Source organism: Prinia subflava, chromosome 7 (genome assembly GCF_021018805.1).
Source record: "Prinia subflava isolate CZ2003 ecotype Zambia chromosome 7, Cam_Psub_1.2, whole genome shotgun sequence".
Classification (NCBI taxonomy): Eukaryota; Metazoa; Chordata; class Aves; order Passeriformes; family Cisticolidae; genus Prinia; species Prinia subflava.
Genome location: NC_086253.1, coordinates 11,635,034 through 11,659,860, shown reverse-complemented (window position 1 = coordinate 11,659,860; position 24,827 = coordinate 11,635,034). Strand labels below are relative to the sequence as shown.

The window sequence follows — 24,827 nt, the reverse complement described above, 5'->3', positions numbered from 1 at the left end:
GGCAGTCCCAGAAGTATCAGCCCAGACTAGGACAGGCGAACAAAACTGAAAATACATTCCAAATTAAATTTACTGCTTCTGATGTTATCATGCCTAAACATAGTATATTAACAAAGCAATTTTGATTTCTCCTCTGATCTTAAGAAGAGCATCACGATGGGTAAATATTTCCCCACATGCAGAAATATGTATAGGGTAAAGCACAACACCCACGTGAGTACATTAAGCATCATGATGATCAGGGAGTCTTGTATCCCAATATGCAAATGGTTTAAAACAAAACTGTAATTCCAATTTCTCTCTCACGACGCATATCACGAGCCAAAAGATGTGCTGGTATGAAAGTAAACCAGCAGGAGAAATGAACCCTACTCAATTACCTTCAGAGAGATTTCAGGTTGGAGTAACAATTTAACAGAAAGATTACAATAAATGCAATGATACAAAGAAAACTGGCTTAAAGCCACAAAATCAGAGTACAGCCTGGCACCCTGTGGGTCAGGGTAGTGGTCACAGTCCTATCAAGTGGTGGTTGTTGTCCTATTGAAGTGATGGTTGCAGTCAAAAGAGGTGGTCCTGTGGAAGCTCTGGTCCTCCTCTAGATCCGTCCAGGTGGCTGTGGTAATGTCCAAAGTCCCCGGTTGTATCTGCTCAGGTTCAGGGGTAATGCTCAGAACCTCCCCCTGGGCACGGAGTTTCACAAGGGAATGATACAATACTGTGAGTCAGGGCATATTTGGAGGTCCTTGATGGTCTAAGTCTTGCAGCTGCCTATTCTGCTGGTGCCATTGAGTCCAAGATGGCCCATGAGCAGAGATAACCCCTCAGGATGGGTGGGCCCCTTCTGGTGCTTCCCAAGAGAGGAGTTATCACAGCTGAGTCATTGGTGTGGAGAAAAAGAGACACCACCCTGCCTCATGGGGTTTGCCTTTTCTTTCTTATCTCATTTAACACCCAGCTTGTAGCCTGAGGTGTGCCCTGGGCAGAGACTGTGAATGACCCATCATTACAGTTTGTCAGAAACAGCACTTCAGCCTGGGAGAGAAGGTTTTGTGTGAGTTCTGGCAGTTCAATCCAGGTGGAAATGTAAATCACACTGTGAGCTCTGGCTGTGCCAGCTCTGGAGCCCTGGGGGTACACTGTTTTCTGCCACAAAACACTCCCTTGCTTCCTCTGCAGCTCCACCAAGGCACAGGGCAACACTCCACAGCTCGTGACACAGTTGCTTTATCTCCAGCTGAGTTTCTTTGGTGTTGCCAGTGCATCTGATTTTATTCACACTCTCATGTCAGGTGATATTTCTCTTAACCTTGTTCATGAATCTGTTGGTGTACGTTTTAGAATCTGTTGGTGTACATTTTACACCTGTTGGTGTACATTTTAGAAAAACAAATGGAGTTTTACAAAAAAGTGGTTTGTATAGGCTAAAATCTAAACTTCACTTAAAATCCTTTCATTTCACTGCCAGGTTTGTACCTTCATTTGGTTGGCATTTTGTTTGTCGTGAGGCTGGATTACTTGGCGTTAGTGACATCTGCCTTGGCTTTACAGAGACGTCAGTGAATGATGTACAAAGGTAATTATCAATTCACATTTCCAGTATTAATTATTTGCAGAGGTTCAGTTCTCGTCTGGAGTTTGATGTCAGATGCCAGAAGGATCACAGTGTGTCACCCACTTGTTTCTGAGTTACACTTTTTCAGTATGTTCTTTAAAAAGTAGGAAGGCTCAGTCCTCGGGCATCCAGGAGGTTGTGCCCTCACGCAGGGGCATTAACCTCCAGAGAGGGCACATCTCTGCTGGAGCCTCTCTGTACTGTTTGCTTTGTCTGCTCAGGACTCTTGGCAAGCAAGTGGCGCTGCTGGTTTGGCAGAGGGCAGGTGTCCCCGGCTGGCAGAGCCCTCACCTGGCGCTGTCCCTCCCGTGCCATCAGGTGGCACTCCAGGCTCACGCTGCGCTCTGCTCCCTCTGCCGCTGTCTCCAGAGGGCACCGCCAAGGAACAAAAGAATCAGGGGCTGGTTTTACTCCATTTCGAAGAGGAAATGCAGTTAGAAAAAAACCCTCTTATGAAAAATAGATAACCATTTGTGAAGCTGATTGCCTGCCAGATACAAACGAAGTTAAACAAAAGCAAAGGCATCACTGTGGAGTGTGCCTGCAATCCAAGACTATGAAAAGGGGGGGAAAAGATCCATATTTCTGTGTGATAAAAAACTGCACAATGATAAATGAACAGCATATGAAACAGTGCATGGCAAACTTAGGGAAAGTGCAGCCTAGCCGATTTGCAGCTCAGCAGGTTTTGAGAACATTCCTGTCTCTAAGATCTAAAAAATAAGCCTGTCAGCATCAGTCTGCATTGTCTGGTTCTGTAGTAAAGTGAGTAGTGACAAAACACAGTCCTGCTGATGCTGCTGGTGGAAACCCTGGTTTTCCCTGCATCTTCATGTATCAGATGAAAAAAAAAAATCACGGTTTATAAGAGCTTAAACCTTTTTATTGACTCTCTGTTATCTGCACAACAAGAAAGACAGAAGCTGTGGCACAGTTTAATAAAAACTTAGGTAGGCACCATGCTGATTTAAGGGAAATTCTAACTGCAATTCTTGCTTGAGATACCCATGGACTGTAGTTAACAAAGGATTTGGGAATGTGGAAAACTTATGGCAAGATCACATACCAGGTATAGACCAATAAAAAAACCTCTGGGATACTGGTTTTTCATCTTTTACAAATCAAAATGGTAGATGACAGCAGGTTGCTAGAGATGTTTTTTTCTGTTTTTGTAGATGGCTGGATTTTTGTGCAATAACAGCAAGTTTGGCAAAAGAAAGGGCCCTGTAAACGTTGCTGTTAACCGCGGGAGACAGCAGTGCCTGACAGCAGGAGCTGGGTCATGCTAAATTAGAAAGGGCTTGAACCAAGCCCACAGAACCCGTAATATCCTGGGAATCAGTTTGTGTCGATCTCAGCATGGCCTGTCTTTATCTGAAATAATTTTGTCACTTTAAAGACCAAGGCATTTCAACAAAGCATCTCCTCTGAAGTTCCTTTCCCGTTCCTCCCTCCCTATTCATCGGTGGTGACAGCAGAGAGGTTTCCACGACAACAAGCCATGCTGTTGCCTCAGGTGACAAACTACAACTTCAATAAACAATCACTGAAAATAACTTCAAACAATTAATTAGGTAATGGCAATGTTATTTTAATAGGGCTTAGATGCTTTGGAAGTAGTCTACAGACCAAGTTCTGATCAAGATTTTGTCTAGAATCAAAGCCAAAGCTGCCATCTGAGGGTCAGGATGGATATCACTGTCTGAATATTCTAAGAACAATCTCTTAAAAAAAATCCTTCAAGATCAAAACATATTCAGTCCTAAAGATGCAATGCAAAACAATTCAGGGGTTTTATTGGTTTGGTTGGTTGTTTTTTATTTCTGTTTTTGTTTGTTTTGTTTTGATTTGATTTCCTTTGTTTTGTTGGGTTTTTGTGGGGTTTTTTAAATTTTAATTTTGTTCAAAGCACATACTGGCAGGAATTTACCAACCTGCTCACTGAAGGCAGTCCATGGCTGACACTCTCCCCATGTGTGCCCTTGCACCACGGTGACAGACAGATTATGAGCCCAGCAATTGGTTTTGCAATAAATGGATTTTTCAGTTTTCTCTTTACAGAAGATGCTTTCCTAGAGTTATAAATGGATCATTAATAAATCTCTCCTAATACTGCTTCTAGTAACAGTTCAATTGATCTTTAATCGTTGTTTAAAAAGTGAATCTCCATGGAGTGCTTCAATCCTATAGCCTGAAGTTTCTCTAGCCCAGGGCAGCTCTTATGTCTAAGCTTAGACGTGCACAGTCTTTAAGTGCAGATGGATACACTGAATATATGCCTGTGCCTTATATCACAGTCCTCATTAGCATGGGCCCTCTTTGGGGCTGGTGGTGGCCCTGGCAGAATTTCTTACTTGCTTTATCTATGATATTAAGTTTCTCCAGAATAGTGAATTAATGAAGCAAGAGCGAGAAAGACAAGGGCTGCCACCTTTCCTGTCCCATCAAGTCTGTGGGCTGTGCAAAGACCTGCCCTTGGAGGAGCCACGATGTGCTCCTGCTCCCCTCAGAGGCTGGTTATGCACTGTGTTCATGGGTTAGGCCCTACATTTCTGTGCACAATGTTTTCAGTCTGTGTATGAGGGACTCTGCACCGCCTCTACTGCATCTTCTTCTGAGGCAGCTCCTTTAGGAAGGATTAAAAACAGCCCTTGAGCTCCCTTTGCAGGACAGTGGGGTTCATCCCTGTGTGTCATCACACAGCTGGGATCAGGCCATTGAGAACAGTTTAGAATAGAACAGAATGTGATCGAAATACTGGCGAGAATTTTTTTTGAGGCAGAAAATGGTGAATTGTCTAAACTAACTTCTGCAGATGCCCTGTTGTTTTTGTTATAATTTTGTCAGGTCAAGGATGAAATCTGGATTTGCTGCAGGTGTGAAAAACCTGAAACAGCTGTTGTATGGGGTGTCCACATAAAGCAGAGAGAGGCCTGACTCCAGTTGTACCAATACTTGGAAGAAAAGAACTGGGGGAAACATGTATCTGAGGACTGACAATTAAGGTACTACCCAGGAAGGGAAAAAAAAGTTGGAATTCTAAGCAGGGTATACATCCTGTATCCCAGCAACTCTTGTGAAGTGATCACAGCCTTCTGCCTATTCCACTCTGAGTTTTCATTGTGGAACTCCTTTATTTCGCCTTGGAAAGTTTTGAAGATCTTGCTTTGGTCCTATGGGCATAAGATTAATATACAAAGCAGGGTTTCTCTGCAAAAAGATGTCTTTTCTTCCCTCTTCTTCCTGCAGGAGAGCATAGGAGGTGGGTGTGGGCACCCTCTCATTTGTGCAGGGAAGGGAGCAGGTTCACCCAGGTGCCTTTGGCAGGTGGATGTGCATAGGGCAGTTGTGTCCCTCACTGGGAATTGCTGCACAGGCTTTGTGTCTGGTGCACAACAGCTGCTTCTTTGTGGTGGGCTTTATAATTGAAGGTTTAAACAGTTAAACTGCTTTCTTAATGCATTTGTGGTTGCTAAGATACAACCTCTTCAATTCTGTAGCTCTTCCACTTGAAATATAGCACATTGGCAAATGGGGCTTTCCCCTGTGACAGCCCAGGAGAGGGGGAGCTGACAGGGCCCTTACCCTTGTGCTGGTGAGAAACTGCTCCTGCAGCCGCCTGAGGGGCTGGCTTTGGTCCACTGGTGGGAATAACTGAGGGTTTTACTGAGTTCTGGCCATTCTGTGTGGCTGGAGGGGAAAAGTGGGGAGTCATAGGATGTGGCAGAAGGAAAAACACAGAACAGGCAGCACAACAGGCTAGGAGAGTGTGTGGGATAGGACTGGGGACTGACTGTAGAGGAAGCAAGGGAAATCTTTCTGTTCCCTTCTTTAGACAAACTCAGGCTTCAATTGCCCTTCTCAAGCAAGAATCATCATCTCTGCTCTTTGATAATGAAGAGTGGATCTCAGAGAGTGTGGTTTTGGGACAGGTTTGATAAAACTTTAGGGATAAATTGGGCAGGGAGAGATTTCTTGCAGTTCTAGAAACTCATTAGGAGATACAGATTTAAAAGTAGCACTAGACTCCTCAAAGCTCATTAGCAATATTACAATATTGCTACAATATAAGCAGCCCAAAATAGCCCGGTATTTTTAAAGGAAGTCTTACAAACTATGTGGAGGAAGGTGGTATAAAATAGTGCCGCTTATCTCTCATTTCATGCTAAAGTAAGTCTTTACCTGCGCGAGTTGCAGAGAATATTTTGAACATGTTGACAGAGCTCAATTGATGCAGAAACATCTCTCTGGGTTTGCAGATCAATAGCTGTGAGAAACAGAGAGTGCAGCTGTTCATCCTGGAAAGGTGTTAGCAGAGATGTCAGAGGGTAATAATTGAACCAACAATGTTCTCCTCCCCACCTCTTCCACAAGGCAGTCCAAGATGTGCATAAATTTTCTGTGAGCATCACCTCCTGTATTGCAAATAGATCACAATAATAAGATCTCTCTTTTCTGTGGGAAACCTCTGCTTCTTTCTGCACCTTCCCACTAAAGTGAGGAGGAGCCTGGTCCAGAGCATCATGCAGAGCTGCTGGAGGTGTTCAAGCCTCACCAAAGGGAAATGAAACCAAGAATGTGCCAGAGCTGGGGTGTTAGAAGTTATTGACAGTGGGGTACACTGTGGTGTCTTGCTTAGGCAGCATTTATATTACAGGTATAGAATGGAAGAATATCAACCTATTTTCTCCCAATCTGACACTGAAATCCCACTTTTGGTTACCTTTTTTTAAATATATATAATTTACGGTGATTTCACCTCCCACCCTGCCTTAAATTGTTTCTCCTGTTTGACAAATGATGATGAAGCCAAAGAAGTGATGGAGTTTCTGGAGTTCTCTGAGCTAAGCACTCTTCTCCTTGAAGCACAGTCATAGTGCCATATTCACATACCTATTGTCAGCTGAAGAATTCGGTCCTGTATTTAAAGCTGACCTGCTTAGATCAGGCTATTGCATGGGACATGCATATTAGTAGTATGATTAGTACTAATTTTGAAACAAGGAGTGGCTGTCCAGGAAACCATCCTGCATATTTTGATCAGTATGTCACTGCTGCAGGGTTTGTTGGAGCAGCCATGTGATAAAAACAATGTATAGTGTTGTCATGAAACTAGAAATAACTGCTTACTGGAATTGTTGGTTTAAGGATCTTGTCTTATTCAATGACTGCCTCAATTGGCAAATGGCAACACAAATAATTATCTGTACCCTGCCTGGCTGATCCACACTCATGGTAGCTTTCAGAGCTGAGGGAACTGAGGAGTTTATGCAGTCAAGTGCCCCATGTAAACTGCTTTGTATCATGGGCCAGATTTAGGATCTACAACTGCCTGAAGAGTTGTGTTCACTTTCACATGAGTAAAAGTTTGATCCTCCAACTTGAGAGAGAAGGAAAATAAAATTTCACTGCTAAGAAATAATTTTCAATGGTGCACTCTGAGAGCAAACCTTTTCAGAGCTGGCCTGTACAGAATTTTCAGACTATTTATTGGTTTCACAAAGCCTAAAAAACATACCACATTCCTTTAAAATTAGATCCATTCCAGTAATCCTGGTTCTGCCACGTGAACAAAAAAGACTTTATGCTCTAATTTTAGACTCAATACAATTTGCTGACAACACTGCAAATGGAAAATAATTCCTATTGGGAGTGGGAGCAAATTGATAATAATGTTACTGAAAATTGGATATAAAACGATCCTTCTACTTGCCCTCGCTTTGGGGCAGCCAAAGGCTCCAACCAAAGGCTCCAAAAGACTTAAAGTAGCACAACTTCCTGGCTGCAAGCAGGTGGCTCATGCCAGTATCGCCCCCAAGCCACAAAGGGTTAAATTGCCTTATGTAGCTACTAAATATGCGTGTGAAAATTTCAAAAGCATGCCAGTGAGCCATCTGGCTCCTGCTCCTACTGGGTATTTGGGGATGAAAAGGGAAACTGGAAAGGTAAATAGTGTATTGCTTGATGTGTTGATTTTCAGCTGAGATTTCTCTCTTCAGTGCCTAGTCATATTTGTCCATCTAAATGAGTGGGATTGACTGTGTCTGCCTAAAAAGGGCTGAAAAAAATTAGCATGTAAGCTCTGGGAGAGTTGTGCAAAGCCACACTCTGCCTCATGTAACAGCTGAGACAAATTTATTCTGGTCTGCATGCAGAAAAAGGCCTCAGCCTCTCTGTGTCTAACTCGTGTAAGAAGGGCAGGAGGCTTCTCAGCCCTGCTCAGTCAGGATCAGCTGCCTCAGACTGAGATTCCAGAGAGCTGCCCCAGATCTGGGCAGTGCCATGGTCACCACGGAGAGTCAGGCATCAGCTCAGACTGGAAAGAGAATGGTTTCCTACCTTGAGGGTGTGTGTCAAGCCAGCATTTTTTTGTTTTCTATTATTACATTTTATTTTCCCCTGTGGTAAAGATCGAGTGGTGGCAGAAAGCAGGATGCTGCTCTGCTGGTAGCATCTGGTTTGTCACCTGGGCCAGTACCTGTCTCATTTGGGAGGCTGGCCTGGCCACATCCCTGATGTGCTCCCATGGTTGGAAGGTCTCAAACCTGGCCAGTGATGACACTGTTGGAAAATATACCAAGTTTAATTTTTATTTTTATTTTATAACTTTAGCCAGTTTTTACAGAATCACAGGATGAACTAAGTTGGAAACCTAGTTACCTTTGTTATCATCAAGTCCAACCTATGTTCTCCTTTGCCCCAGGGAAAGGGAATCAGAGTTTCTTTCCAGGGCATTGTTCCACCAGGTGAAGGCCTGATCAGGTTAACATCTCAGCAGAGTGGGAGTAGCCCAAAAGACACCCCAAAAGATAAGGACCACCAGCAGAACACCAACGGCCATCAGCAAATGTCAAAAAACATCTGCCTCAGAGCTGCCCCTGACATGGCTGGAGACACCTAGTCCAGAAAAGACTGATTAGGAAATCAGGGAGTGAGGATCCAATTAACATCAGAGGTGAAGAAACCCAGATCCAGTAGGAAACAAAATACCAAGGATTATGTAACTTGGAGCCAATGAACATTGAACCGATGAACCTCTATGGGTCTTAACTGTATAAAGTCTGTGAAAAATCTGGTAAAATCCATGGGTCATGGAACGACTTTCTCTGCACACCTGGGCTATGTGTGAACGAAATGATTTCTGTTGCACATCCTGGCCACAACAACATCTTGGCCAGAAATAAAATGTTGTTGGAGGGCTTTTGGTTTTCCCACAGTTTTGGTGACAACACCAATGCCATTTTTTTACCTGTGACTTTGTTTGGCAATTCACACTGTACATCTCTGATTCCATCTGTAGGAGATGGAAACTCAAGCCTCCTAATGGCCAGGTTGGGTTATGAGCAAAAGAAAAAGCTGATCCTGGGACTGAACCTGAGCTCCCCTAAAGCTGCCACACTCTTCTTCACAAAACACCCTAATCCCACTCATGGCATGTGTTCCCTCCTCCACCTGCTACAACACTTGAGGTTCCCACAGCAGCTTGCCCTCCGAGTCCTGATCACTGTGACTCTTCCTCCTCGGTAAAAGGAGCTAAAAAAACTCCTTGCCTAACTTTAAAATAAGCTGTGCCTTGAAGTCATCTATTTATGCCTTTTTTGGTTGTAGTTTTATTGAAAAAGCTGGTATTAACATATTTATATTTTTATTCAACAACAGTTAGCTAATTTGTGCAACACAAAAAATGCAGCCATGAACAACAGCTTTCAAAACAATCAGATTTACCAACTTTACCATCACTTACTCTACACCACTGAAAGCTCAAACTAAAAAGAGAAAGTTGGAAACGTTCACAATGACGATGTTAACTTTCCATACATTCAAGAAACCAGGAAACCGATCTGTAACAGTGTTGTCAAAAACAGGAACGGAATACTGGTCTTTGAAAGGTTTCTAGTTATTTCCTCTATAATTACTTCACGGTATTTTGGTTGGGTATTTAATTAGTTCTATAAAGCTCCAAAGATATATTTGTTTATTGAATTTTAAAATGTTCTTTTTGGTACCCAAAGCTGTAACAGAGTAAGGTACTTCAAATTAAAAACAAAAAATGGTTGCACTAAGATCTGCTTTATAATAAGTTATCTATAGAATCTTACTTGAGAATGTTAAAAGCTAAATATATGTTTTACAGTATCTCTAGCTGCAAATGCCAATATGAGCTGATAGCAATTTTTTTTTTTTTTACTTTTTGAGCTGCAAAGTTAATGGAGGGGGCCAAAAGTCAAAAAAATTGTATGACACCTTGAAGCAGTAGTTTGGCATTAACAAGTTCTCTATACAGTTTACCACACTCTTAAACCTTTTTACATGGAAAAAGAAAAGGAAAAGGCAATTTTGTTAAATTTCGTTAGAATAAATATGTACATATACTGTCCATGCCTGCTGCAGCATACAGTATTTTATAAACAAACATTCTTTGTTCCCTTTAAAGTCACCCTACACATTTCATACTGTATGTGTTTAATGTGGCTGGAAACTGGTGCACATGTGTTTGTGCTTCTACACACAAAATATACAGCATTGATCTAGAAAATTCAAACAGACAGACTTCAGGTGTGGTGTTGAGATGTCATATAAAAGCTCTAGACTTTGTTTTTTTGTTTCTTGTAAGCAGATTTTCACCCATCCTTCTCCCAAACTGAAATACAAAAGCATGCAGATCCCTTCTTCAGTACATTCTCCACTTACCAAGAAATCAGTGCATAATGGCTTAAAGACCTTTTTCTGAGGAGTTTTAATATGGGCAGATTAACAGGTCATGTGAGTTGTGCTCTTTTTTTCATGGTTAGAGTAGGAATCCTTTGGGATATTGAATTTTCTGCCAGAGCCATCAAGGGTGCAGCAGAACTTTCTTTTCCTGGATTAAGAGGACCTCCTGCCCACTGCACCGTTCCTGTACCATTCCAGCATGCCCTACTTTGTGTGTACTTTCCTTTTCCATTTATGTCACTCATCATTACAGAACAGAGATAAATCTAACAGCATTTCTGTGGAGGAAGGTTTTGTTAGGTTTGGATTTTTCAAATTTTCTCATTTCTCCAGGACTAACTTTGTCTCCCAGAAGTGGCCTCGTTCAAAAGTGTTAAAATTCACTGAGCGGTGCTGCCTCTGCAGTACCATTCTTTTCACAGTTACAGACACCAGGCATTGCCCAAAGGCCAGGATTAACATAACCATTCTGCAAACAACAAACAAGGGACTTTATCAAGTGTCTAGCAGGGATGTAACCTTGTTCCCACTCAAGTTCATTGCTGCCTTCAAAGAGAGCACTTCTAGCCAAGGTTTCCAGAACTCCAACCCCAAACAGTAGCACGGGTCTGTGTGTGAATTGCCAGGCTGTGTCTGAACAGCCAGTCCCCCAGAGTTGCAATGCCAAGTTTTTTAATAGTCCTCACACAATGAAGATACTACTCACTGTTTTAAACAGAGCAAAGAGAACCGTGGAGAATAACCTTCTTAAAATAAGCTGGCTGAGTAACTATACCAGTCTGTCACGTACTCACTTGGGAAGGTGAAGCACAAAGTAATGTGATAAATAAATAAATAAATAAATAAGAGGGTATTGCAAAGAAGGGAAAGGGATGGGTGAGATGGGGCAGCTTTTCACCAGCAGGGATTCTGCTTCCACCTCTAACTCTCATGAGGTCCATCCAATGCGCCACATGCTCTGACGGGATGTGGCTATTCATTCTTTCAAACATGACTGGCTTAATTGAAAGACAGGAAAAAAAAAAAACAAAACAATCAAGAGATTGAGGCAAAAAGCTCTAACAATGTGGTAAATGCTGTGCACTGCAAAAGCAGGAAGGGCACCAGAACACCACAGTCCCGCAAACCACTGAGACCCTTGAAAGGATGGACAGGAGCTGAGGAGCCTCAGCCCTCCTCAGAACACTCCTAAACTGAACAAATACCCCTGCTTGTTTAAAGGAACCGATACAGACCACAGTACTGGATTTGCACTCGTGCCTTTTACTCATACAGTTGCAGTGATGGAAAATAATTGGCTTGCCACCAATAATGATACAGGCTGAGGGATGAAAGGATGCAACCTACAAATCCCACCACAGAAGCCACAATTTTTGTGAAGATCACATCCTTCTACAACTCTCAAGAGGCTGGTTTGTAAATATAGAGGGATATTGATAAATCTAGTGCATTTCTGAGTTCACTTTATCCTGAAATATGTACAGATTGTTTGTCGCTGCTATAGCAATGATGTTCTCGGTCGGGTGCCATGCTGTGTGCAAGATCTTCTTAGTAAAGTCCAAACTGTCAACACTGATGTCGTCTTTCCTCCTTTTGCCTCCCACGCAGACTCTCCGGGGCTTCAGAATGGCTCGTGGCTTACTGCTCTCCCGGGAAGCCTCCAAGGTGACATCCCGCTTGGTGTTGCGGTCAAACATCCGAAAAAAGTTGTTGTATGCACCTGTCATTATCACACTGCAGAGACACAGAGAGAGAGACAACAAAGGCACTCAGACAGCAGCTTGTGCAAGGCCTGCCAACATGAGCGGATCAGGACAGCCGCGTTCGACCTTAGGGCTGGCTGTCCTCTGCTTTCAGATGGCAAAGAATAAGGAACAAAAAGGTGTTTGCCCAGTACGCCCCAGAATGAAGAGTTTTCTTCTACCTCTGCCTTCCCCTCCCATATTACTCAATGAAAACTGCAGTTTCACTACCTCAAATAATGTCCTGAGATAATATGATAATCATATGATAATCATATGATTATCATATTATCATATGATATACAATAGTATAATAGTATATAATACATTTCTATTCTATTCATATACTATGATAATAATATGATAATCATGAGATAACAATGAGATCATGAGATCATCACACGACAATAAAAGCAACATGTTTTAGTAAGTCATTTTTAATTGCCCTCCAGCTTTATATGAGTGCTTGAGGATCATACGTTTCAGGCTTTTTCCCTTTCTCTGGAGCTTTACCTTTAATGACAGCTGAATTTTACCATGATTCCAGAAACAGTCTAAAAAGCTCCCATATATTTCAAATCTTTTGATACAACAAGAGTAAGGTTTAGTACATAATTGTGTATTTTAAAGAGTCTTTTGAAGAAGGGTGTTTTGAAAGGTTCTGAAAAATCACACTGAATTTGCATATGTGAATTCTTCCCAGATGAAACTCTTTTCCTTGCTGAAGCCACAGATCTTGCAAGTTCAGATATCATTAAAATTTGTATCTACAATGCTTCTCAGAAATAAACACACTGGTGTCAGGATTCTGGCATCTCTTACATGCAGTTTGAATGAAACATCAACTCAGGACATATTTCTGGGTCTGGGAGAAAGGGACAGAAAACAGACCTCGATCTGTATAAAAATTACCTCATTAATCAGCTAGCAGTTTGAAATAATAGATTGCCAGTTGCTTCACTCCCCTGGTCCCTAGGGGAGGATATTTTGTCACTAACTTTAATGAATTCAGGATTTCATCCATGGCCCTCAGGTTATTGGATTAGCATAATCATGGGTTTCAGAGCCTTGTTCGAAAGCTCATCCCCTGTGAACTTTTTCCATATGTGAAACCAGGGCTGTTCTCTACGCCCCTATCTCAGCCCCAAACAGGGTGGTTTTGTTCTGAATTCCCATGTCTCCACAGAAAAAGCTGCACAGTTTTAAGACTCAGGCAATCAGTAACTATTTGCCTTTCTAACAGAGAGCCCAAAAGAACATATTTGACGTGTGTGGCATTAATAAACAAACCTCCATCTCAAATGACAGCTGCTTTCACACTTTGCTGATGGAGGGGGGGAATCTGTGTTGAGAAGCAGACTGGGAAACATGGAGCATATGGAAGAATAGGGGAGAAGTCCCAGACACGAGCCACAGTCTCCACCACACAAACACTCTCCAGCTGATTAGATTAGATGCTCCTGGATTCAGAAGTGCCTTCCAGTGTGTGCACAGCCTCCAGCCAGAGCTGCCTTGATCTCATTTGGGGCCATTAGGAGCGAATGTAATACAAATGAATGCTGCTCTGGAAAAGCACAAATGTGAGCTGGGACTACAGCTGGCTCCAGAGCCGCTGCAGGGTGGCTGGAGCGGGTGAGCTGGGTTTGTGCACTGGGAATCACCCAGCTCCACCCTGCTTCCATGTCTGCTGACACACTGCAGTCTGCTGGCAGCTGATCCTGAGCTCTGTGCGGCTCCTCAAGAGCCAGAGGGAGCTGCTGCAAACAGAGAGCTCAGCACAGAGACCCAGCACCCACTGCCCTGGGCAGGAGCTCACCTACAGCCTCCCCTCTCAGAGAGGGGCTGCTCCCTGGAGGGCTGCAGGGAGCTCACAGCCCGGGGGATGCACAGGGGCTCTCATCCAGCCCCATCCAGCCCCGGCAGGGAGCTCCTTGCTGCTCTCCAGCAGCAGCACCCGCCCCTGGCTGCCTGCACAGAGGTTTCTCTTTCCTTCTGCACCCGCAAAAGGCCCGGTGCAATCCTGCCTAGCAAGGCACAAGTTAACAACCTCACAAGCTAAAAAACAGGACTCAGTGTGACGGCTTGATAAAATGTATCCCAGAAGCTGCAGAAAGCCTATTGATCAAGATTAGTGCTCATTTCAGAAATTGAATCAACAGCCGTAAATCAAATGTTCCATTCCTTCCAAATCACCATGTCTTGTCATTACAGCTCCTGCTGTAATGGTTATTTGCAACATGAAAAAGTCAAGGTTATTTCATATCTCAGCACTAACACACACACTTTGTGATGCAAACAGCCCATCTATATATTTTTCCCCAGGCAGAATTTTGAAGCAGGTTCACAACGCTGGGGCACCCCTGTGCCAGGGGCTGCAGTGCTGTGGCTCCTGGGGAAAGAGGAGCATCCCTCCTGATGGCAGTGGGAACTGCCAGAGAAGCAGCTTTCATGCTGGCAGAGTACCAGTGCACCAAATGCAGACAGAGGTGTTTGTCAAGGGCCTTATTTTAGAAGGTTTTGCTTGCAGTAAAACTGCCTTTACAGTCCATTTGCTTTTTAATTTCTTGATCTCTCGCATGTTTTTAAAAGTCTGCTTTTGTCGGTTGGATTTACTGCAGTTATTTTTTAACATATGTAGATGACTACTTTTCATGCTGGCCCTATTTTTCTGCAGTTTAATGGCTCAGTAAAAAACAGCATTATGTAAATGAGAAACTGCCCATTCTTGTTCAAGGTCACAAACACAGATGGATTATAACCTTACCTGCTGCTTAAAGTAATAAAAGAGAGTGAAAACTAGACGTAAGCTGTCAATTCTTTCCTGTTCAGGAAAATACAATGTACAATAATAGAGTCTATGTGATAAGGAGATTTTTTAAAACAGTAGAATATAAATTGTAGCTCAGTGTAGGAAGAGTCTTGTCATAACAGCAGTGTTATGGCAAGGGCTTGCACAAAACCCTTGCAGCAGAGGCTGGTTCAAGAAACCCAAGTCCCTCATTCAAAACACTACTTCATAGGTGAGTAAGGCAGCAGCCCAGAAAAGCTCTGTCTAACCACCTTTAATTTTCCTTAGGAGGCAGGTTTACAAGTTGTGCTACACAAGGTCAGAGGTACCATCCTCTCCGCCATGCAGAGGTATTTAGGACGCAGAACACGCTCCAGTGCACCCTGAGGAGCACAGTACTGATAGCTCAGCCTGGAGCAAAGCCTGACTGCACCAGCTCAAAACAACACAGCTACAGCCAGCATGATTGCAAAAAAACCCAAATAAAACAACAGCACAACCCACCTTCTCTCAAACAAACCCTCCAAACCAAGCAAACAAAAACGCAGGGAAAAACCCCAATGGCTGCAGCACGACTACCACTACCTACATTTCACCCTCTGCAGCCCAGCCAGTGCTCTGCAAGGAGAGACAACACCCCATACCTGCAGGGCCCTCAGTGCATTCACACAACCCCACGTTAACCCTGCTGTGCTGCCCCAGGCAGGGAATGTTCTCCTCTCTGCACGGGGCTGCTCTGCAGAGCACCTGGAGAATTCTCTGCTCCCTCTGTTCGATCTGCTCCAAGCAAGGTCCTGGCAATTCTTCAGGTATGTGTGTTTGGAGTGATGACACAAAACGCCACAGATTCCTCCTGCCTGCACTGGCACTGGGCACACTCACCAATGATGCCACCTGAGGCACCTCACTGCCAAACTTCAGTCCTCACCTGGGGTCACTGGGGCCCTGTCTTAACCATCTTTTTGTTGTTGTTGGGTTTTTTTGTTTGTTTGGTTGGTTTGTTTGTTTGGTGGGGTTATTTGTTTGTTTGTTTGTTTTTGGGTTTTTTTTGTTTTTATCAAGAATAACAAATGCATTTTTACAGGATTTAAAAGGGGAAAGAGAAAACTCCACTGCAGAACAAACCCTATTGACTATTCTTTTCACTCCCTCCCTAGGTACCGTTCTGTTCTCTTTTTCTCTTTCTTCCCCTCTGATTTTGATTCTGCCTATACCACATTTCCCACATAGGTTTCCCTTTCCCCTTCTCTTCATTCTCCCCTCTTCTTGCATTTCCATCTATCCTGCTCTACAACTTAAAAAAACCCCCCTGCTTTATCTGCTTCTCTCTTCCTCTTCCCACCCCTTTCAAGTCTGTTTTATTTCTGTAGGTCTCCTTGCTCACCCTTTCTTGGTTATCTCTCCCTACCCTCCAGTCTTGAAGACAACTTGTTTGGTTCCCCAGGTGTTTTGGGGTGCATCCCTCCCTTCTTTGGGCTGAAGGCTGGGGAAACAGCAAATCTCCAGGAACCAGAGCTCATTTGGGCAGGAGAGATAATTAGCAGAACATTTAGTGTACACCTCCCATTCAGTTCAGGCTTCTTCACACTGTGCCATGTTGATCTGGTAGCCAGCAATAATTCAAGTAGGGTTGTTCTTTCTAAAATTAATTTTAAATCCATAAAACTGTCTGAAATAAAGGATTTGAGAGAAAAAAGTTCTTCCTGTTTGCATTGTAACAGTAATACTCAAAAGGAGCAAATGTTTACCTATGGATAACAATTTTATTAAATATGACACCAGCACTGTACCACTGATGTTTAATTTAGGGCTGGAGTTTTAGGGTCTACAGAAACAACCTCTCAGCTACTGATAGCTTTGGCATCTTTATTATCTTAATACTTTTAAGCATCCGAGTCTCAGTATTTTGGTTTGGGTAGTGACTTTAGTTATGAAATGTTTCAGTACGGGATTTTCCCTGCTAAAAATTCTACTTCTCTTGGGCGGTCAAAAAATTCTCTACTTCACCAACTTCAAAGGCATCTGAATAAGATTTTCACCATTTCACTGACCTGCAATGAGATATTCCACAATATTTTTAGGCAATGAGATTTCATCAAACTTGTCAGTCAGTAAGAACTGGCATATCTCTGTATTCCTCAGATTTGTTATTCTCATACCTCAAGCCAATCTCTTAAATGTTATCCATGTTGCAGCCATCCTTGCACACAACAGCCTTCATCAAAATCACTCCATTCAGCTGCACTCCTGGATGTCAGGGATTGCCCTGAAGATTTGGGGTATCAGCTGGAATTAAGGCTTGCTTAAAAACCAAACTATTACTTGCTCCACATTGCTTTGTGTTGTTTTTCTTGTTCAGGGTTTTTTATTTATTTGTTTTTGTGGGTTTTTTTAACCCACAAAAATTTTGACAATTTTTGGGCTAACTGCTTCAAATTAGTCTTCCCAGATGCAAAGAAGTTTTTATCACCTGCAGATTTCTATTGTGTGGAGAAATCCAGCTCGTTTCATAGTTCCCCTCTTTCACTGTTGCTCATGAAACCATGGAAGCCATGGGATGATGTGACAGGACTAAAAGCAGGGCTGGGCAGGGCTTCAAGGACCCACATACATCCTGCTCTAAGGGTGAAAAAGGTAGAAAAACTAAACCAAAAAACTAAAATTAAACCCAGCTGCCCTGCCCCTCAGTGCAGATGTGGCAGCAGAACATCACTCCTCAGGGCAGGAGGCAGGGCTTGGACTTTGCAGGTGTGAGGGGAGGAGACTCAGAGGGCAGCTTCCACAGAGCCTGCAATACACTTGTAAATCTCAGCAAAGACGTCCCTCAGGCACCCAGCATGAAAAGGGACCTTTTCTTTGACCTGAAACTGTCTCCCAATTATATTTTGGGCCCCTAAATTTTCAATATTTCACTGCAATGTGTACCAGTGCAGAAGAGAACATCTGTAGCCTACAATGATTAACATGTAAGGTCCACCAGATCTGGTTTCATTTCCACCCAATGAAAGAAATGATTGATTCCAGAAAAACTCTTAAACAATATTTTCCATAGGAATAAAAAGGGAGATTTACTATAGCACAGGGAAAGGAGGAAGCATTGTTGCAAGCAATAAGGAACTCCTGAAATACTGGGAGATTTTCCTGTATGCTGTGCTGTGTAAAGTCACCAACTCCCCATCACAAAGAAGGAATTACTTGAAACCTGGGGAGGAGGCTGCTAGAAAAACCCGAGACACAAGAATCAGGGCTGTGGCACCCTGGTGCAGCTGTCTGGCATAGTGCTGGGAATAAGAACAAGGGATCCCCAAGTACTTCCAAGCTAACGTTTGACATGCCAGGCTTTGAGAACAAAATGATGTCTTCTAGCACGCCAGCAGGGAGTGTGCTGCCAGACAGGAATAGACTCCTAACATCTCACCCAATGGGATCTGCCAATTCCTCCCAATCAGAGTGAAGGCTGAAGGATATTCAGGGGGATGAATGACAGTTCAGTAGGAAAGGACTGACTGAACAGTTGTATGTGACTTCACTCATCTGCTTGCAACATATCACTTATCATGATGGTATTTAGAAGCCTCCCTGGCAGGGGTCCTATACACCCATTCATTTGAAATCTTAAGAAAAAAATAGTTAACTAAGGTATTCACTTGCTATCATCTAGAATTAGGTTTTGTTTGGGTTTTTTTCTAGCTTCTTTACCTCACAAAAAGCTACAAAATTGTTTATTTTTTAATGTAAAACTAAAAGCTGTTGACAGCAGGAATAAAACAGTGTCCTCCAGGTCATTATTAAAAGACTTGACTTTGGATGTGAATGGAGGAGCTAAATTAAATTGCTGTATAAGTAGAGCTCACCTATAGTCATGTAATGATGTATATACAATAAAGATAGCATGATTTTTGTGTAATACACTCAACTACAGATAATACATGCTCATCTGGATGAATTAGTGTGCGACCCCTGCTTGGCTCTCTCCCCTGACCACTGTTGCCAAAGTACACAGTGATTAATGTGTCCTTCAGCAAATGAGATCAGCTCTGTCTGATTGTATTAGTTCCTGTTCATTGGAGTAACTGAGCATCAATCACGTTCCAATCAGAGCTCACGTATGTTGATTATTTTTGTGAACAGCCTCACCATCAGGTTCTATCACAGCCCAGATTAACTTCTTAGCAATGACAAAACTTAATAAGAAGTATTTTCACCTAAATAATAAACACACTGCCATTTTTAACTGAACAATCCTGTCACTACAAATTGTCATTATAGCTTTGAAGTCTGCAAAAGATAAAACAGTATGTTTAGAAGTGCAGTTATTATTGTTATGCAGATGGATTAATAATCTAAGTACTGAAGCATCTCTTTGGAGTACAACTGTCAATATGCAATTTTTACCTTTAGTAATAGTCCTTTTTTAAAAACTGCATACTGAAAGACTCAAGTTATGTGACCTTACTGTTCAAATGAACTGGTTTTTAAGAGGTACAGTTACCTAAATATTATTTAAATTATGATCCTCCAATAAAAAAAATATTCTGGTAATGTATAGCAATACTTGTCATATTCATAAAGCAAGGAGCTCAGAGGAGTGAATCAAAAGATGAGCATCAGTTCTGATACATTTGACTCCTAAAAAGAAATAACTAAATTAAAGAGAGCCCTTTTCTTTTGTCAAATGTTTGCAGCTCCTCTACTCAAGAGTTTCTTACAATCAAGAGCAGCACATTGTGTTTAGTGACGGGTTTGGTAATTGTGCATGACTAATAATGCCTTGGTGTCTGGGAAGTACAATAAATGAAGCCCTCACAATCTAATGCTCCCACTTAATAATTACTCCCTGCATTGATCTTTCTGATCTGTCAAGTAGGAATGAAAATATTACACTCACTTTAAACCCTGATATTGAACAAGAATTCCATTACTACCAGGCAACTATCTGGAGAGCGCTCTTACCACACTAATGAGGACAGCAGCACTTCATCTGGCCAGAGGAGAGACTCCAGGCCTGGGAGTAAGTGGCTGCCCATCCTGTAAAATACACTAGGAATTCCAATCAAGGATAAGCAAAATGGTCTGAAAATACCTGAAAAGTCCTGGATCTTTTTCAAAATTTCCCAATATCTCCATGATTTGAATGCACTGTTGTTCTGTGCCAGACTTTGGCAGGAATCAGCACTGTCTGTTTTCTAATAAATGCTTTAAATTTTGTACTTCTAGTAGGGCCAAACTCAAGCCGTAAACACACTGAGAAAACCCTCTGCTAAAACAACCATTCATGCATGGGTTTGGGAGTTCCAGAGAAAAGCCCCACAACCTGGATCTTCCACTAAACTTTCTGTGAGTCATTTCCTAATCTTTGGCCATACCAAAGCCACAACAGCTGGTGCCCAAGTTGCAATGACAGCAATCTGGGAAGTATTTTGCTCAGTGTAGTCCATCTATGTAATTTTAAAAGGCCAGCAGTTGGTACCACAGGGGATACTCAATGCTGAGTTAATTCTTGTCAAAAAACACATCACTCTGGCAGGCAGGCAACAGAGATAATAGAATATATATGTATTTTCATTTGCATTATGAATGATACAAGGTAAAAGTTTCATTTTTAGCAAAGACAGAATTTTTCCACTGGTCAGGTAGACAAATTGAGCAAAGAGAAGGTGCCCCTTACTCAGTGTACAGCTTAATACTTGATCTGCATTTGTGGAACACAGGACTAGAAGAGACTTTGTTCTGCACTTCCAAGTTCAGACTCTTAATTTTAACAAATAACTGCTTTCATAAATTTCCTGACCACCACCATCAGAACAGTTTAGTTTTTTGTATCTCCACCACTCAGGATGGGAAGACAGCTTGTCACTGTTTGGACAGGTATGAACTACCTCTAATTTCCAGGTTATAACTACCTGTTGACTCTCAACACCCACTTGGTACTGTGTCATTGTCACTCACATTTATTTTAGCTAGATTCTCTTCCTCCCTATGTCTATCTCCTTGGTACATTTACTACAAGCAATTAAAATCTTGGCTTCTCTTTTGCTAAGCTGATGAAAACCAAAGTCTTGGCCTCTCTTCTTTGGAGCAGCTGTCCATCTGCTTGATTAGCTCACCCACCTTGGAGATGAGGGACAGGAAATGTGTAAATGCAGTTCAAAGGTCTTTGAATAAGAGCCCAACATAATGTCACCACTACTCCTTCCTCTGCTGGACAGCCCAGTCTTGCCCATTCAAGGATCATATTTGTCTTTCACAGATGTCTCAGACTGCCCGTTTCACAGTCCTTGCCCACTCCAGGGTGGTAGACCTGCTTCAATACAATGGGACAGATTGCTTTCCCAAATGAGAGGCTGAGCTGAAGGAGCAGTTCTAGGCTCAGTGCCAACTTCTGCCTCTTGGCTCCCCACTCTGCTGAACCAGGAGTCACTGTGTGTCACTCATTATTGGCTCCTGTGCTCTCTTTCACATGCATTTTGTAAACTGCTAATCCCTCCCAAAGTCACCCAGCATATGAATGTCCCTGGGAGTTGTTCCCAACTGATAAAATGAAGGCTTGTGCTCTTTTTTTAACTCAAATCCTCACCTTGCATTATACTCTTGGATTTTGTCCATTTTTATTAACCCAGTGCTCTTGGCTGCTCAGCTATTGCTGTACCATATTCCTACTCCACAAAGTACTGCCACCATTTGCCAGCATTAGGACGTTAGCCCGCTCTATCCTTGCTCACACTCTCTGACTTGTGCCAATAGTTCTCATTAAAATGTTGGACAAGATATTATGTCCAAGACAAAAACAAGGACCTCTCCATCAGTGCACAGGGAACAGGACGGCTCTGATGGAGGGAGGTATCAGAAGTGTCATTTGGCAGCAGTTTGGAGAGAATCAGTGGGTGCCTGTGATGCTCCTTCCTCACATCCATTTCCAGTAAGTGAACTGAACTTCTGAGGCAGCTCATGTGCAAATACAGGATCATGTAACTTTCCTCAGTGTGTTGGTGGGATTGTGTGAGTCGGCATCATTCTTTTTATCTTTTGCAGCTTGTTTATGATTTGGGTGAAAATGGACCCAATAATTTAAAGGGTTTTTTCCCCTAAGGCACAAGCCAAGGTTATTAAGGCTTACATCATGTCTAAGGCAGTCAGAAACACAACTGCACCAACATTCAAACATCCTCTATCAACCCCAACACTGGCGTGTGATTCCCTGCATTGATGTGGAAAATAACCACGTGTAACTACTCAGTTTGCTCCCCATCATGTGAGAGGTCTTCTGCTGAATGAGGACAGTGATGGACACAAGGATGGATTGATTACCTGTCTGATCCATTCCATGCACATTCAAACTTGTCAAAGATGCAGTCGTTTTCATAGAGGGAACACAACTTGCTTCTAAGGTAATCATGGACCTGTTTTAAAGAAAAATGACTGTTATTCTTGAAATCAAAGAAAATATAAAACGCCGCAAACAGTCCTTCACTTTCTGCATTATTTCCCACATTCAGTTTCAAAATATGCTGCATAGATTGGTAGCGCTGCAGAAGATACTGTGTTTAAACTCCAAAGAAGTTAACTGTACTTTTCCACAGCCCAATTAACCAGGTGCTACAGAATTACTGTTTCAGGAAGGCATGAAACATGTTTTCCTCAGCAGGCTGCAGACCACCCCTCTTCAACATATTTGTTTCCTGCTTGGGTGATTTTTCTCCCTGCTAGCCTAATTCCCAGAGACATTTCACCAGCTGATACCCTAGATGGGCTAATTAATGTGCAAGAAATCTAATTTAAATAGTAACAAAAATGCCATATTCCAAGATAAGTGGACTCTCACTTATAGCAGAAAGAACTTGGCTCTATTAAAAGAACCTTTATGGTATTACATTTATTTTTGTAAGATATTTTAGAAGCCAAATACAGCACAAGGTTGTAGTCGCACAGGCTGCAAACATGAACATTAATTTAGCCCAAGGATTTCTCCTATTTGGCTGAGAATTAAAAACAACATTGCAAATTCTCATTTACTAACTAGAAAAGTGGGATTACCCAGCAGAAAGACTCTCCTCTAGGCCACACATCTCTGCTGAACAAGGATTATCACCAAGAGACCTCATGCAAACTGTTTCAGTCTTTTGCTTAATTTGATTACTTTTTCTTCTGGATGATTTGGTTTATTCCATAAGGAAATAATAAGGTAAAAAAATCCCTGCCTAGATAAATTCACTAATGCACTTCCACTCCTGATATTTTCTTCTAGCTATTGTAGAAACTGTAAAACAAAGATGTGTAAGTGACCTCCTGGAGAAACACCAATCCAATGGCCCAGGGGTGTAACTTAGCTCTGCCATCCTGAGGTTACAGGTTCTTGCAAGTCCAGTGAAACTTCCTGCTCATGGATGCTCAGCATCCTCCTCTGGCCTGAAGGCACAAACATTTCTTCTAGTAAAATAACTTTGATCAAGACCAGATGAGAGACAATGACCTTTCACTTAGATTTTCTTTAAACTGACCCATTTTTGATAGTCAAATTGTACACTATCCAAAAAATATTTGTAATGTAAGATTATTAAGGATTATAAATTTTAGTTATGGATCAATTTTCATCAATAAATAAACACTGAACTTTTCATTGCAGATAATGTCTTATACAGTAATTAATTGGTAAATGGCAGATAGAACATTCCACAATTAAATGCATTTAACATCACAGTGAGCAATAGATCAGGACACTTTTACTATTGATGCAGTTTCCTCCATTCTTTGTAATTAAATCCTTTCCTTTTCTCTTTACTTAAAACCTTTTTATATTAGCAGTGGAACTTGTTACAGAACTGGAATTCTTTCCTTCATTTGTGAGCTCCCAATACTTGGAAGAAAGGTTGGGCAAGGCAGAAGGAAGTAGATCACATTTGCCTCCCCAAATGTCATTTCTAGGTCTTCCTCTTGTTACCATTTCCAGCAGCCATCTGTCATGACCACTGTCATGTACACACCCTTTGCAAAGTGTGTCCAAGTCCACAGCTTGGAGCTGTGCCTTTCTATCAGCTTTGTCAAAAAGGATTTTGCAATTCCTCTCTCAGACGTTTTACCTTGTCAAAACTGTTAGACTCACCCTACTGCCTTGGACAAGCACCTTGTTCTTTATGTGGACCTTTTGATGACCACATTTGAGCACATTCAGACCCTCAGAGAGACTGTGAAAAACTAACTGGAAGAAACATTTCCACTATTTGTGTATTCATATGCCTCTACAACTGAGGGTAAAATCAGACTTGCCTTGTCTGTTACATCTTGTTCTTACCACATATCAATAGTGCTTGAAAGCAAACCAAATTCATTCCTCACTAATTACCAAGGACCTTTATTTCACTGAAATGTTTTAGGTCTGACCCCCATGGAGTTATCTAGCAATTCTGTGCTCCAGACTAACACAGCAACACACCTATGCAGGGACGTGTTTGATTGGGACTGAACAGACACGTCAGGAATTGCCCTGGTAAGTGACACGTTGGTCCGAATCCCTGTGCTACAGACCTTGCCTAAATCCTTGTCTGGATCAAGCTGTCAGCAGCCAACGTGCTCACCTTGCTGCTCCTAAGGCTTCTGCTGGGGTCATTCCCCTGGCAGCATCAGAAGAGCGACCTGCCAGGCAGGGCTGCCTTGCAGCATTCGAGCAGTGGCCACTGCACTGCACTGCTCTCTTAGTGCTGTCCAGTGACCATAATCTGCCCTTTTTTCCTTTGTGTGAAACAAACAGGAGAAAATCATGTTGAGACATTGTCAGCAGACAACGTGTTCAGCAGGGCTGCAACAGCTGCTCTGTGCTATAGCCTTCCTTGAGCCACAGCATTGATATGAAAAAGAACCTGGATGAGGAATTAATTTTTGTTCGTCAGGTTTTTAATATTAAAATTGTAAGCTGATAATGAAGCAGTACAGCTATGGACTCTGCTCTTTATTACAACTCTGTGTGAAATCTCCT

The 24,827-nt window shown here is 42.3% G+C and overlaps 1 protein-coding gene across 5 annotated transcripts in view; it reads right to left on the bottom strand.

The window, feature by feature from the left end:
- Window positions 1-9,201: 9,201 nt before the first annotated feature.
- PPP2R2C (protein phosphatase 2 regulatory subunit Bgamma) overlaps window positions 9,202-24,827 on the bottom strand; it is a 194,488-nt gene continuing 178,862 nt past the window's right edge. For all 5 annotated transcript variants that reach the window (XM_063401587.1, XM_063401591.1, XM_063401589.1 and 2 more), the window contains 2 exons: window positions 22,166-22,257; window positions 9,202-12,061 (listed from right to left, as the gene is read on the bottom strand). In XM_063401587.1, the coding sequence (XP_063257657.1) occupies window positions 11,770-12,061; window positions 22,166-22,257 (384 nt within the window). In that variant the 3' untranslated portion in view covers window positions 9,202-11,769. The remainder of the gene's footprint in view (window positions 12,062-22,165; window positions 22,258-24,827) is intronic.